The sequence below is a fragment of the Hibiscus syriacus genome, unplaced genomic scaffold (genome assembly GCF_006381635.1).
Source record: "Hibiscus syriacus cultivar Baekdansim isolate YM2019G1 unplaced genomic scaffold, ASM638163v2 tig00111644_pilon, whole genome shotgun sequence".
NCBI classification, from domain to species: Eukaryota; Viridiplantae; Streptophyta; class Magnoliopsida; order Malvales; family Malvaceae; genus Hibiscus; species Hibiscus syriacus.
The window spans coordinates 1,721,145-1,737,140 of record NW_024063144.1 but is presented as its reverse complement, the minus strand read 5'-3'; the positions used below and the strand labels follow the sequence as shown (position 1 = coordinate 1,737,140).

The following is a 15,996-nucleotide window of genomic DNA, read 5'->3' as shown; positions in this document are numbered from 1 at the left end:
GAAATGTGAGGAGTTGTCGCCTATTATTAAAGTCTGATTGAGACACCATAAAATTTCGATGATTTAATAAACATTTTATTTTTATAAAAATCGGGTTCAGGAGTTAATTATGCGTGAGGAAAGATTAGCACCCCACAAGCGTCCAAAAATTGGTACCTAGTTGATTATCTTATATTTAAAATCGAAAATTTTGAGTTTTATCTTTATTTAATTTGAAAATCATTACAGGTGCAAAGTTAAAAAGAATATCTGTTTATTAAGACCGATAGCATTCGTCCCTAATATAAAGGCAGGAGAACAACAATTGTGCCTAATGACCGAACATTGTCTTAATTTTAAAAATCATGATACGATTTTAAAAAGAATGTCGACCTATTTCGAGAATCACCGGAAGTCGACCCTTGAGCATACTTGCGGCAAATATACCGTTAATTCCCTAATAAGTGAACATTGCCTTGGGTTTTAAAATAAAATGTAATTAAACAAATTTTTATTAATCTTATTTATGCTAAGGGTATATTAAGGTTTTTTTCTAGTTTAATGTGTCAAATTATGAAAATTAAAGAACCTAGAGGGCCACCTCGAATTATTCCTAAATTAAAGAGACTAAATCGAAAATTAATCTAAAGTAGATGTTCTACCATTAATTTAAATTAATTTTAAGATTCAAATAATTAAATTGAAACTTCAAGCAAAAACAATGATCAAATTAAGAATTCTTCTAATTTAATGACTAAATGCGAATCGAATAATTAAAAGACTATGGACTAAATCTAAAAAAGTGATCCACCAAGGACTAAATTAAAAGGATACAAATATTAAAGATGATTAAATATATAAAAGGACTAAAATTAAAGTACTAAAAATGAAGGGTAAAAAAATTAAAGGACTAAATTGCATAAAATAAAATAATAGTAGCTAAATCAAAAATAAACAGTGACTAAATTAAAATAAAACAAAACATAATGATAAAATTGTAATAAATCAAAAAGGGAGGTCTAGTGACCAAAATGCAAAAATACGACAATATAGGGGACTAAATAGTACATATACAAAAATACATAATATAAACAAAAATGGGAAATTTATAAAAAAAACAGTCCTTGCCAGTAGCCACTTTACAAAAACACGGTAAAAGTCAGGGGACTAGAAAGCAATTTCCCCTAAAAATTTCTATAAAAGCAAACGTTTTTTATAATTTTCATTTTTTTCTTTTATATTTTTAAAGTGGAGAAAGAGGCTCATCCTCTCTTTAAAAATTCGACATTCGCCGGCCGCCGCCCGGTATACGCCAACAGTTGTCTTCGGTGGTCGTTGGCCACCAAAATTTACTGAGAGACTCGTCTCGGGCTCCTCGTCACAGATCTAGGCTGGGTTTCGCACGAAACAACTTCCATCACTGTGAAAATGGCCGAGACCGTTCGACTTTCCTAGGCTCCTCCGACGACCCAAGGTAACTCCGATCTACACTCTTTTATTTTTTCGTATTTTTAACTATAAAATGGCTGAATATTACTGCTGTTTGAAATAAAAAAAGGTATAGTTTGCTGTTATTCGACATATATATATATATATATATATATATATTAGTGTTTTTAAAATGAAACTAAAAGAATGTTTTTATTTCGATGTCTAAAAGAAAAAAAAACTTTATTTTTCATAGACATTCAAAACCAAAAACAAAAACATAAAATAAAAAAGGAAAGCTATTTGAATACCAGAAAAAAAAGAATGATAAAAACCTTGTTTATTGCTTTCAGTTACAGTGGGTTTTTTTTCAGAATCTGAAAGCCATTTTTACATATTTTGTATGTGTTTTATTCCCATTTGCAATAGGAAATGAAATGATAAATTTCTTTGTTTTTTTCTTGCTGTCTATGATGTAGTGGAGTGTTTGTGATGGCTTGGTGGTGGCGTGGAGCAACAACTCTTCTTGTATTGGGGGCAGCCGGTGGCAGAGAGGGTTGGCCTTTGGTTGGGTCAGAGGAAGGGTGTATGTTGATTGGTGGGTTGGGCGGCTAGTCAGACCCGGGTCGGGTCTTAGTTGGGCCCCATGTCAAGTTTTGCGTCTGGTTGGGTCCGGTTGGGTTTTGGGGGGTTTTATTTATATTTTGGGGTATGAGCTTGAGGCTCGATTTTTATATTTTGAGCTTGTAATGGTGGTTTGAATAATAATATTTATAATAATCATAGGTAGGTTGAAAAATGGTGATTACAACAACAAAGATAAAACAACATATCTTTCCTCTTATTTCTCTTAGCTTCGGGAAAAAAAAGACTCAAGAAAGAAAATAATAGTTGCTAAAAATATGAATATCCTTTGAATATTTGTTGTATGTTGTTGTATTGATTCTTTTGAAAGAAAAATTGGGAGAAGAGATTGTTACACTATTTTTCCAAAGAAACGAAAGAAAACTCGGGCCGCTTCTATACATTTATTTTGGTTTTTATAACCCAAATATTACAATTGTGAAAAAAAAAATATAACATTTGTTGTTGTGGATTTGGTGGGACTAAGTAGATTGGAGTTGGGATTTGGTGACAGCAGGGTATGGCTGTGATGATTTTTTGCATTTAAATTAATTTTTTGAGATACAATTGGTGACTATAGACTACAATTGTTTGTAATTATTTCTTCACATCAATTTCTTGATTCCTTTATACTCTCATCAATATTTTACCCTCAAAATACTTTTTTTGAAATATAATATTATGAATATATTTTATAATTTTATATTGTATTTATATATTAAATAACATTATAATGTGAAAAATAATATATATATATAATATGGTTAGAGAATATCAAAAAATTAAAACAAATCCTTGACATAATACTATAAATAATTATAATAAAATTAGTATAGAAACTCGAATAACTCGACTCGATTAAATTTCAAGTTAAGTTTGAGTTGTAAAATAAGACTCGTCAACTCAAAATTTTTTACTCGACTCGACTCGATCAAATGCTCACCCGTAACGTCAACAAAAAAAATCAGTGAAAAAATTGAAAGAAAGTCACCATTATCTAATGTTTGGCATAATGACAAAAAAATCATAATATTTGATTAAATAGTTAATTTAATTCTAACTTTTTCTGTTGAAGTATTTTGACTCCTCAACATTTTATTTTTAACAAAAATATCACATCGATAAATAATTCACAAAGTTTAAAGTCAGTATGAATTTACCTTATATCGTCTCTTAGGAACGATAACATGTACATATAAATATTCCGTTTAATATTACGAGCACTTAAATGTTTGAAATAAGTTTTAAAACATCAACGGGTTGATTCAAGTGATAAGCAGTTTAATATTGTTTGAGTAAGGTTTTAGGCTCGAGTCTTCATGTATGTAGAAAATCCCAGCTAGAAGACTCACCCACCAAAACTAGGTGTGTTATTCGGGTCGGTCCAAATTAGTCAGAGCGAAACCTTAGAACTAGAGGAGAACCAAAAAGAAAAAAAAAGATATCCAACCCAAAAGAGATCATGAAGAATACAAATATGATACTATATGTATCCTATGATCCAATATATATATATATATCTGAAAATTCAACGTATCCAACCCAAAAAACTCTCCCAACATCTCTAGAAAATTATCTCTACAACTAAAACCTCAAAAATTATTATAATAAAACATCTGCAATAATTTTCTTATAATTCTAAAATTAAGACCTATTTCGAGTTAAATACTTAGTTTCCAAGAAATTTAATTTCACAAAACTTTTATCTAAAATAAATATTTATTTATTAAATAAACTTGATTATCAACTAATATTCAATTAATTAAAATTATAATAAAATATAATTTAATTACCGATAAAAATTTGAATCGATCTCGTTATATCAATATTTTTATTATCTTGATCATTTAACGACATTAACCCTAATTATTCACTATTTAAACTCTACTTCAATTATAAAATTTGAGACGAACAAAAGGTTCCCACGAGAGTACGATGAATGATTGTGGGGTTTGAAAAAAAGACAAATTACTACTTGTAGAGTGACTCACGTTTGTGGCGTTTGAAAGAAAAAGACAAATTACTACTTATAGGGTGACATGTTTGGGGTTTAGAAAACGTGGGAAATTAAAGGCGCGTTTACTTTGCTGGTAAAATTACGTCTGCTGTGACCAAATTGTTGCTTATAACTCTGTTTCGATGCTAGAGTTGCTTCCATGCAAATTCTACAGTTTCTTTAATTTCATTATATCTTTTTTTTATCTGCAAATCAATGGCAAGTGAGCATAAAAACGGGGGATCGTCACTTGATCTAAATGTCCCTTTTCTTTCTGACCAAAATCAAAGCAAACTACAGGATTTAGAGGCACCTGCAAATCATGGTGATGATGTGAATTTCAGAGCAGCCACCTCTTTTTCCAAGACTTGTTTCAATGGACTCAATGCTTTATCAGGTATATACACACACACACTTCAATTAATGTCAATTTTGCTTTCAGTTATGTGTCTCTAATCATCTATTTGCAGGGGTTGGGATATTATCAACCCCATATGCAGTGGCATTAGGAGGATGGATGAGCTTGATTCTTCTATTCTCAATCGCCGCTGCAACGTTCTACTCGGCTTTATTGATTCAACGATGCATGGACACCGATCTCGACATCAAAACTTATCCCGATATCGGCTATCAAGCATTCGGGAAGAAAGGGAGACTAGTAGTCTCGGTTTTGATGCACCTCGAGCTCTACTTGGTCGCCACCGGATTTCTCATTCTCGAAGGAGATAACTTGCAGAATCTGCTACCGAATGTTGAATGCTTCGAGTTTGCAGGGCAAACCATAGGTGGGAAACAAGGATTCATCATAATCGTTGCCCTTATAATTCTGCCTACTGTCTGGTTGAATAACTTGAGCCTTCTTTCATACATCTCTGCAACCGGGGTTCTAGCTTCTTTAATCATCGTCGGTTCGGTTTTATGGACCGGTGCTGTTGATGGAATCGGGTTTCAACAGAAGGGAAAGTTGGTTAATTGGGATGGAATCCCCACTTCCGTCAGCTTATTTGCCTTTTGTTATTGTGCACATCCAGTTTTTCCTACCCTTTACACTTCAATGCAGAAAAGGCATCACTTCTCCAATGTAAGTACTCACTTTCTGCAATTCGATTGTCTCGAGCAATTCTACTGGGACTTGGATACGCATATGATACAAGAACTTTTTTTTACAGGTTATGGTCGTTGCTTTGTCCTGTCCACCGTATGCTATGCATCGATGGCGATTCTCGGGTACTTAATGTTCGGATCGGATGTTCAGTCACAGATAACATTGAACCTTCCGACTAACAAGCTGAGTTCAAGAATTGCAATTTACACCACACTGGTGAACCCCATATCTAAATATGCATTAATGGTCACACCGATAATCAACGCACAAAATCCCAGTTTCAGTATCACAGCAACAAGCGGTTCCTCCACCACTTGATCGGGACAACCGTGGTGATCAGCACCGTGTTGGTGGCTCTTGTGGTCCCGTTTTTCGGTTTCCTCATGTCCCTGGTTGGTGCATTTTTAAGCATCACTGCTTCTGTCATACTCCCATGCGCATGTTACTTGAAGATTACGGGGAGATATCAGAAATTCAATGGTGAAATGGTTGCTTTAAGCCTCATAATTGTAATGGGTGTTATTGTGGCTATATTTGGTACTTACACATCTTGTGGACATAATTGGGAATTTATAAATGCCAACAGTTTTGAATGTCCCCAAGCAATAATTTGAGAAAAGAAATGTCCAAAACAATGAGATTTTTGGACCCCAAGCAATATTCGTAATGTAATTATTTTATTTTACATATATATTGAGAAAATAAATGTTATCTAATGAATGTGCTATACAATCTCTCCCTCAAAAGATCATCTTGGATGAACCCTAGTGATTTTTGCATCCATGTTTAAGCTAAAATTTGAGAAGAAAACCTATAGTAAATCTATGTTACTCTTTATTTTCTTTCTAAAATATTATTTTCGGGATCTCATATCTGACGTAAACCTGGACATTTTGGTATAAGGCTATACTAATACTTTAAATACATGAAAACTTTATAAAAATTCGAATATATCTGTACCCGACACTCGCATCAGAATCCATTTCCGCTCGGCTTAGCTTGTGTCAATTGCAGCATTTAGCTGAACCCTCATCCTTCAACTTGTGCCATAGGCAAAGCATCTCTCTGGGGCTTTGGTAATGAGCTACAACAAAACCATCATTGCACCCTTCATTGTAAACCCTCTTTTCATTCATGTAATTCACTTTCAATCCTTCCCTTTTCATCTCTGCTATCCATATCCCCATTGCTACATCCTCCAGCTTAATCATCTATTTGCATGAATAACCATTTATTGACTCATACACACATACATACATACATATCAGTTTGTCGGGAAGGAACTTACTCGTAAGGATCCTTCTTTGTACTTTGTATAGACAGCTTTAGCTATGTCATTAGAGACCACATAACCAGGGCCATGTGCCCAAGGAGGGTACGTCTTTTCAGGATATTCCTTCATATAAGATATCACCAGAGCAGTTTAGACTCACACCAGAATCCGAATAACAAAAAGAAATGAATAAAATTCTGCAGATAAAAGTTACCTCAGGACTGATATACCATTTACTATCAGCATTCCTATGAGGCTGAGCATCATAGTTTATGAGACCATAAAGAAGGCCATTCCTCACATTTTCTTTGCTTATAGTAGCCAACACTTCGTCGACTCGAACAAAGGCATCGTCGTCGGTTTTCATCGCATAATTGGCCGAAACAACCTCGGTCTGTTAAAAAACGCACAAAACAAGGTAAAATCCAATGAGTAAAACAGGGTTTTTATTGTTTTAACTTGAGACTCAAAAGCTTACCCCAAAAATGCATATGCTACAGTCTTCCATGTAATAAGACCATAGTAATCTACGAAAGGCATCAATTGAATGTCTCCGTACGTTTTTATCTCGCTCCAGAGTTCCTCATTCACTATCTGGTTCTTGTGCTGCAGTTTTATATGGAAAAAGCATTTATGTATGCATTTTGTGGTATTAAAGACGATGTTCATAGACTGATAATCAAATAATTGGAACATACTAGACCGACGAAAAAGCGGACTGCGACCGTTGCAGACTTTACTGCAGGATACTGCATCCAAGTCCTTCTAACTGCCATCCGACGCTTAAAGTTGTTTGCCGTCGAAAAGACACCAATAAATAGGTCTAGTGGATGGTGTGGTTTGAGAGGAACCGCTCTCAAAGCATCCAAATCATTGATGTGCTCCGAGTCCTCAGATGTAGGTAACCCACTAGCTAACACTGATGTTAACTTTATATCTCCAGATATCTTTACTTGATTCACAAGCCATGGTTCTAAACCCTATAAGATTAGAAAGGTTATAAAATGGCATCTTACAGGTGTGAAAATATAGAAAATTAAATGTTAAGAAAGTACTTCACGGTATGCGAACGATGTTATATGCTTTCCATCGACGGTCATATGAAATCCTTCTTCTCCAACCCGAAGTGTCATGACGGATAAATACCCTAACTTGAATGGAAAGTAAGGCCTGCTTCGAGTTCTGTTTTCAACCCTTGATGACCACAGAGAAATGCCCGAGGATTCATTGGTTGAAAGCCTCCTGTTTTCGACTTTCCCAACCTTTTCACTGCATTGTTTCAAATCATCCACTGCATATCAAGCACAAAGAATATAGTAAACACATGTAGCCAAGATTCAGATCTTTGCTATAGAGCTGGCGAAGTACCTTTCTTATTGTTTCCTACAGTTGAAGAGGGGCACCGCTCTTCTTCTCCCCAATCATGAGCCGCAGTCCATGTGTTCTGCACAATTACGGGATCCTCGGTAACCTTATCACCTTGGAGACGAACATTGTAATGCAAAACGATAGAAGGGTTCGGCTCGTCTGGAACTGATTCCCCTGTTAAATCGATCCTGAAGCTTCCCGAAAGACCATCCGGAATGCCAATGATGGTGATTGCAGAGCCTTCAATTAGGCCACAGGGGATTCTTAGCTTATAACCTTTACCCCCAAAATTTGCATCATCCATTTTACTTAAGAAGTAGGGGCATTGTTTCCCCTTATGATCAACAGAACTTTCATTCACCTCGATTTGCTGCTTCTTTGCAACAATACCCATAAGATTTTCCCACGCAATCCGAGCTTCTCGAACAGCCTCTAACGCATTCGGTAGCCCTTTGCTATAGTTAACTATATGCTTCATATCATTCCATGTTAACAAAGAACTCTTAACTTCGTTAGAGAAGTTCCTACCGACGAACAGTCCTGAAACCAACTTGTCCGCAAAAACGACTTGATTAACGGACTCCGGACTATGAACTGCCGGAGAAACGGCAGGTTGTTGAACCCATTTAAGAGGGGGATCAGTTACGCCGATGATGACACTACGTTGAAGGGAGTTCTTCGTGAAAGGGACCTTGATCATCACATTATATCTTAATATCAAGATCAAAATGAATGACCCCATTAAGACACTTCCCAACCATTTCTTCATCTTTGTCTGAAACTACATTGTCATGTAATAAAATTAATCAAAACCCTGTTTATTTTTCTCTTAATCACATAAGAAATTATAATTAAAGAAAAAAAATCATCTAATTAACAAAATAAAATCTTAAGCCACAACTCCAGTCAAAAATGTCATTCAAGGCCAGGACGAAGTCAAAAAAGGAAGCAGCATGGAAGAAATGGTCAATGCATCAGCCATCACAGAAAGAATAACATACAAACAAAACTAAAAAGAACCCATCTGAGAAAAAAAGATCAAACTTCAAACCAGATTGATACATATATGTATATATCAGTAACAACAAATATGAACATAGAAAAAAAGAAAGCTGAAACTAAGCAGTCATAAAGCAAGCAAGTAAACATCCTATACATGTAAACAAATAAAGAATCAATGAAAACGCAGATTGATATTATAAATATATATATATATATATATAGTTAAAAACCTGAATTGTTGATGGATCTTTTTAATAATCTTTTTGAAAGAGCCTTGGGATGTGGTTTGGATAAAGAAAGAATAAGAGAAAAGTTGACGAGTGCAATGAAGAATAAAGGGGAGAGAAGGCAAGGTCTATGTGGGGGTGGGGGGTGGGAAAGATTGAGGAAAGCAAAGAGAAATCCAGAAGTATGAGTGTTAAATAAAGAAAAAGAGAAGAAAATGAAGTTTCTGTGTAATTTCAATGAAGCTTTTGAAGGTTTGAACTTGAAGTTCACGTCAAAATACGAGGCTGTTGGTTGTGAGATGAAGCTGTTGCTGTTCAGAAGTCTTTAAGATTTGTGTAAATTATATGCTTACTCATTTAATTTTATTTTCTCTTTCAATTCGATCACTATACTTTTAATTTTTTAATCTGTTCATTAAACTTTATACATTAGATTATTTTGGTCACTCTATCATTAACTATCCAACGATATTATCAACTATCTAACGGCGTAATGATGTGAATTAGATAAAAAAAAAATTAATTACGAAAAAATAGTGTAAATTACACCTGGATTAAATAAATAATTAATTTCTTAAACATAATAATTAAGTTCCCCTGATCCCAAATTACAACCCACCCTCAGCCTCCCACTCCCACCGTCAACAGCTTTTCCCCTTTAGCCATTGTCAACGATGACCATGAACGAAATCGAGTTGTCACAGGAACCATAGATTGTTAGGAGCTTACCTCAATGAAAACAAATCAACAAAAAATCCAAAACAAGTCAATTAAAAAAGAACAAATTCTAAAGTCTCAAACACAAGCAAGGCAGCGCCACCAACACCGGCCATAATAATCGAACCCTTCATCAACATGCACAAAGACAGCTCAAGTGAGGCACGATACAGCATACACGGAGGGCTACCGGTGGCCGAAGGGTGGACGAAAATGAATTGGTGGGTCGGAGGGAGAGACAGGGTCAGCATTTAAGCTTTTGCAGTTGGATTTCAATGGCGGTCGTGAATCGAGGAATGCATGTCGACTTACATTGCTAGCGTGAGAGAGAAATTCGAGGGGCGATGACTTTGCTTGGAGGCCGACAACGTCAGACAATCAGATCAATGGAGGATATCACGAAATTTCGAGGGGCGATGGATCAGCACAAAATTTCGAGGGCTTTGCAGTTGAAATCGTCGAGTTCGTCAGCAAATTTCGCCAAGGAATTGATCTCCGCGATGATACATTTACTTTGGAGGACACTGGAATCGCCGAGCATGGAGAATGATTCATCGTCGGAGTAGGAGTGGGAGGGTGAGGGTGGTAATTTGGGATTAGGGTTTATTAGTAAAATTTAAGAATTTTATTTATTTTATTTTAAATATTACATATCATAATTAAAAATTAATAAAAATACATATTATCACTATATACTAATAAAATAAGCCAAATCATCCAACTGTTAAAAAGAAAACGGTTTAGTGATAAAAAATTAATGTATGAAATTTAGTGAGTAAATTAAAAAATTTAAAAGTACGATGGACAAAATTAAAGAGAGAATAAAATTTATTGAGTAAATGTATAATTTACCCTTAAGGTTTTGACTTTATTGACGATTTGACTCTTAAAATCTATCTATTTATCTAATTTAGTATTAAGTTTAGTATTTATTTCATTTTGTCTATTTATCAACGTAATTAACTTTTTTATCAATATTTTTTTCTGTAAAATAATTTATGTTTTAATTTTCATAAATCATTTTAAAAAAATTTCACTTTAAATATAAATATTTATTTTATATATTTAATATTAATATAATATTTAAAGACAAAATTTTTATGATAATGGTCAGTTAGAATTATTTGCTTCGATACAGCATTTGCTACAGTGAAGACTAGAGACGCCATGGAATCTGGTCGGAGTGTTACGTAGTGTGTCTTCAAGGGTGTGATGCCAGGACTACAATGCGACTTTGTCTGCATGATGCATCAACATATATATCACATAGTGTGCTCATTAGGTACAACTATATCAAACCATTCCTTGTATAATCCATACCTGCCATTACTAGTTGCTAATAAAATTATTTTTTCAACTATATATATATATAGGAATGAGTCCGGAAATGAACATCAAGAAAAGAGCAGCAATTAGAAGAGAGTGCAAGAGATAGAGGGAGCAATTGTAGAAGGAGCAATTTAAGATAATTTGATGTGTTTTTTCTATTATTTTGATTTGAGTAAGTTTGAAATTATTTGTTTAAATTTTTGTTATTTTATCTTAAATTATTTATTTAATATGTTAAATTTTTTATAGACGAAAAATGGGATAGAAAGCAAGGGCGAACCTATGTGGCCTACTAGGTAGCATCTGCATACCCATTTTCCTTAAAAAATATTAACACTTAATATAGTATATCAAAAGATAAAAATTATGCACACCCTTTTTAATTTTTTTTTGACTTTTCTGCATTTGTTGAAATTTGTGCACACCCTTTGTATTAGCTTTAACGTAAGAGTTATAGGCTTAGGGATGAATCAACAAATGGGTTTTATTTTATTGGGAAGAATGCCTTGTTGTATTCTTTTCGTTTAAAAAATTCAAAAATTAAAAGAAAAAGGTTGATGAGACCATTTTTCTTAGCACTTAGTCTAATGAGTTAGTGGGTTATATAATTAATTAAAACAATTGGTTGGATAAAAGTATAATACAACTATTACTAAAGCTTCTCTTTTACGTTTTAGTTCAAATCCACCACAGACTCCAAGCCTCCAACCTCCACTGCTACTCAATTCTCAGTCTTTTGTTTGAGTCCAAACCACCCGCCACGACGCCGTTCACCGGCGATTTAGTTAAATTTTCCGGTGAACTTCCTCAACCAAACTACAGGTAAGTTGTTGCTCTTTTCTTTTCCTCAGATAATTAGGTTCTTACTCATTCTTTTACCCTCTTAAATTTAGTTAAATTTATATTTGAGTTTGTAAGTTTTGAATTTTTTTTTTGAATTTGAGTGAGTTAAAATTAAGAGATAAAAATAAATTTTGAATCAATTTAATAGATTTTAGTGATTTTATGAAAAATATTTGAATGTTAAATTGTGATATGTAAAATTACTAATATGTATTTTTGGGAAGGAGAAAAAATGGTATACTAAATTTGTGTAATTTAAGTAGAAGCAATTTAGATATTTTAGTTTTTAAGTTGAATCCATTAAAATTATTTAATTAGTAATTAAGATCTTATTTCTTTGATAATAAATATAATTACTAATAGTGAATTATAATCAATAATTATTGTGATTTGTAAATTTTGTGATTGTAGTAGTAAGAAGATGAATGATGAAAAGATGAACTCTCAACGAAAGAAGAAGAATGAAACGTTGGATTGGTTTGTTCAAAAGTCCAAAAAGAATGATGCAAGTTCTTCACAAGTGCCAATTTGTGTCTCATCACCGACACCAACTCAACCTTCAGCAACTCAAGTCGAACAAGAATTTTCTTTCCCTTCAAATAATATGCTCCAAACTCAAGAAACCGAAATGAGATCTACATGTATTACACAAGATGATAGTACAACATTTGCATCAAGAGAGATGAAAAGCCAAGTTAATGATATCTCTATTCCACATGATCCGGCTAAAAGGAAAAAATTTATTGATTATCATCCAATGGATCGAGAAGCAGTGAGGAAAGAATACATACAAATAGGTGTTTTCCAACCAAAGAAGCACAAATTTCCTCAAACGGACTTCGGAGGAGGTACATTACGCCGCTTTAATAAATCTTGGTTTAATAAGTATTCTTGGCTTGAGTATAGTGTTTCAAAATATGCTGCATTTTGCTTTGTTTGTTACTTGTTTAAGAATGAAACTACCAAAACTGCAGGAGGAGATGCATTTTTTGTTAATGGGTTTAGAGGTTGGAATAGGCCAGTTCGGTTTAGAAAACATGTTGGTGGAATTAATAGTGCTCATAATCAAGCTTTTCAAAAGTTTGAGAATTTAAAGAACTTTAAGTCATCCTTGAAAGTTTCTTTAGACCAACAAACCGAGCAAGCTAAAAGTGACTACCGAATCCGCTTGATTACTTCTCTTCATTGTTTGAGATTTCTTTTACATCAAGGATTGGAATTTCGTGGTCATGATGAATGTGATGAATCAAGTAACAAGGGAAATTTTCTTGAACTTTTGAATTGGATTGCAGAAAAGAATGATGATTTGGGAAATGTTGTTTTGAAAAATGCACCTAAAAATAATCAAATGATTGCACCTTTGATTCAAAAAGAGCTTATCAATTGTTGTCCAAAAGAAACTACCAAGGCAATTGTGGAAGATCTTGGTAAGGATTATTTTGGAATACTAGTAGATGAGTCAAGTGATGTGTCTCAAAAAGAACAAATGGCTTTGTGTGTACGTTATGTTGATAAAAAAGGAATGATAAAAGAACAGTTTCTTGGAATTGTTCATGTTGGAGATACCACATCTTTGTCTCTTAAAGAAGCTATCTTTTCTTTGCTTGATGAGCATTCTTTGAGTTTTTCAAGAATTCGTGGGCAAGGGTACGATAGAGCTAGTAATATGAAGGGTGAACTTAATGGTTTCAAAACTCTAATCATGAGAGAAACACAATCTGCATACTATATACATTGTTTTGCTCACCAACTTCAATTAACTCTTATTGTCGTTTCTAAGAAAAATAAAGATTGTGGTTGGCTTTTTGATAAACTTGGAGATTTGTTGAATGTTGTTGGATCATCATGTAGGCGAAAACATTTGCTTAAAGGAAAACAAGATGAAAAAATTGCAAAAGCCTTTGAAAATGGTGAAATTGTGACTGGAAAAGGTTTAAACCAAGAGCTTGGTTTAGGTAGGTCGGGTGATACACGTTGGGGGTCTCATTATAAGTTGATTTTGAATGTCATTGATTTGTATTCTACAATACGTGAGGTGCTTGATTTGATTGGTAACGATACTCTAAATGGTGATGATGCTAGAAAAGCCGATAATGTGAGTTTTGCAATAGAGTCATTTGATTTCATTTTCATGATTCACTTGATGAAGAGAATATTTGGGATTATGAATGAATTAAACAAAGCTTTACAGAGAAAAGATCAAGATATTGTCAATGCTATGTCACTTGTTACTTTAACTAAAGAAAGATTGCAAAATATGAGGAAAACGAGTGGGAGTCTTTTTTTGCTATAATCTCTTCATTTTGTAACAAGAATAACATTGATATCCTTAATATGGATGTTGTGTATACTCCTCCGGGAATAAAGAAACGTTATCGTTTGGATACTACTAATATTCATCATTTTTGAATTGAAGTGTTCTTGGGAGTTATTGATCTTCAGCTTCAAGAGTCAAACAACCGATTTGATGAGGTTAATATAGAGTTATTGACTTGTATGGCTTCTTTGAGTCCACTTGATAAATTTTCTTCTTTTGACAAACAAAAGATACTTAGACTTGCTGAATTATATCCCGATGAATTTACAAGTGTTGATAGACTAGCCCTTGATGATCAACTTGATAATTATATTGTTGATATGCGGAGGGATGATAAATTTTGGTTATTGAAAGATATGGGTGAACTTTCCATGAAGCTTGTCGAGACAAAGAAGCATCAAGTGTATCAACAAGTCTATTTGCTTATAAAGTTGGTATTGATTCTCCCCGTAGCAACTGCAAGTGTGGAAAGAGCATTTTCTAAAATGAACATCGTGAAGAATAAGTTGTGAAATAGCATAGATGACCAATTTCTAAATGATTGTTTGGTCACTTATATATAAAGAGATGTTCTTGTCCAAATCGATGATGAAAAAATCTTGAAATGATTTCAAGGAATGAAAGCTCGTCGAGAACAATTGTAATTGTTTCTAGTGTTTAGTATTTTTTTGTGCATTTTGAATGAATTGTTATTTTGGATTTTTAATTATGTAACTTTTTTATTAATGAATATTATAATATTTATTTTGGACCCCCATTGTTTAATTCCTGGATCCGCCACTGATAGAAAGATTTTTTTCCAAATCAAGTTGTTGAAAGAAACGGTAAAGTAAGTGTGAATAGATTTTATTTGAAATATTTTACGATTTATTGTTATGTTAATATTATTTTTATAATATTTGTAGTTGTAACAACCTAATCTGGTGTGACTCGAAGATTGAACAATTAAAGCATTACACAAACCACCGAAATGGCTAACAAAAAATTTTTCTTTCAAAATCGTTTGTAAAGCATCGTATAAAATTATCCATAATAAAAAACAATAAAACGTAATAAACCTGAGCTTACAAAATAAGGTAAGTTCCCAATACATACAAAATGCAATCATTGAGTTTTAATCAAAATAGAGTTATGACTTGAAATAATACAAGGTCCATATAATATATGCCCTCTAAAAGACTCAAAACATACTTTGAAAATGACTGATCTGGAATGTATTAGCGCGATAGGCTCCTCGTCGATCTTCTACTGACATGCACACAGAAACATATTCCAAACGCTGAGCTCACAAGCTCAATGCCACACTAATAACTATGCAATACTACATGCATTCATTACATGGACATACTGGTGCGTGAAGTCATAGGTATGCAAAAGTATAACAACAAGCATAAGGCAGGTCTAGTGGTGTGGTCGGAGGAATTTTCTACATCTTGGTACAACACACTAGTCTACCATGAATATTCGAGGGTCTCGGGGTAAGAACCGTAATTTCCTGCATCGGAAGCTTACATCCCTAGCCTACATGTAGGCTCCTGAGCATTGGGGCACGATCAATATTTTTTACATGCATTAGATACGTGTGTCCGACCAACTTACTCCGTCGAGTCTTGAGGAATTTGTGCCTAGTTGGCAATTGAAGTGCCTAACGCACTAGCATAGCTATATCAAGATATTACATCATGAAAAGCAATCGTCATACTGCTAAAGGGGCTCGGGTGTCCTGACTATTTCTCGAGCGACACACAAGGCCAGTCTTATGTCATCTTAATTTTTTTTCTAGTTGTA

At 33.8% G+C, this 15,996-nt stretch overlaps 1 protein-coding gene and 2 pseudogenes across 1 annotated transcript; 2 read left to right on the top strand and 1 right to left on the bottom strand.

The window, feature by feature from the left end:
• Positions 1–4,149: 4,149 nt before the first annotated feature.
• Positions 4,150–5,708, top strand: LOC120166733 (annotated as a pseudogene).
• A 319-nt stretch (positions 5,709–6,027) lies between these two features.
• Positions 6,028–9,105, bottom strand: LOC120166732 (annotated as a pseudogene).
• A 3,207-nt stretch (positions 9,106–12,312) lies between these two features.
• Positions 12,313–14,720, top strand: LOC120166720 (zinc finger MYM-type protein 1-like). The gene is made up of 2 exons (XM_039175942.1): positions 12,313–14,161; positions 14,308–14,720. The coding sequence occupies exons 1-2, from the start codon at positions 12,313–12,315 to the stop codon at positions 14,718–14,720; spliced, it is 2,262 nt and encodes a 753-aa protein (XP_039031873.1).
• Positions 14,721–15,996: the final 1,276 nt, after the last annotated feature.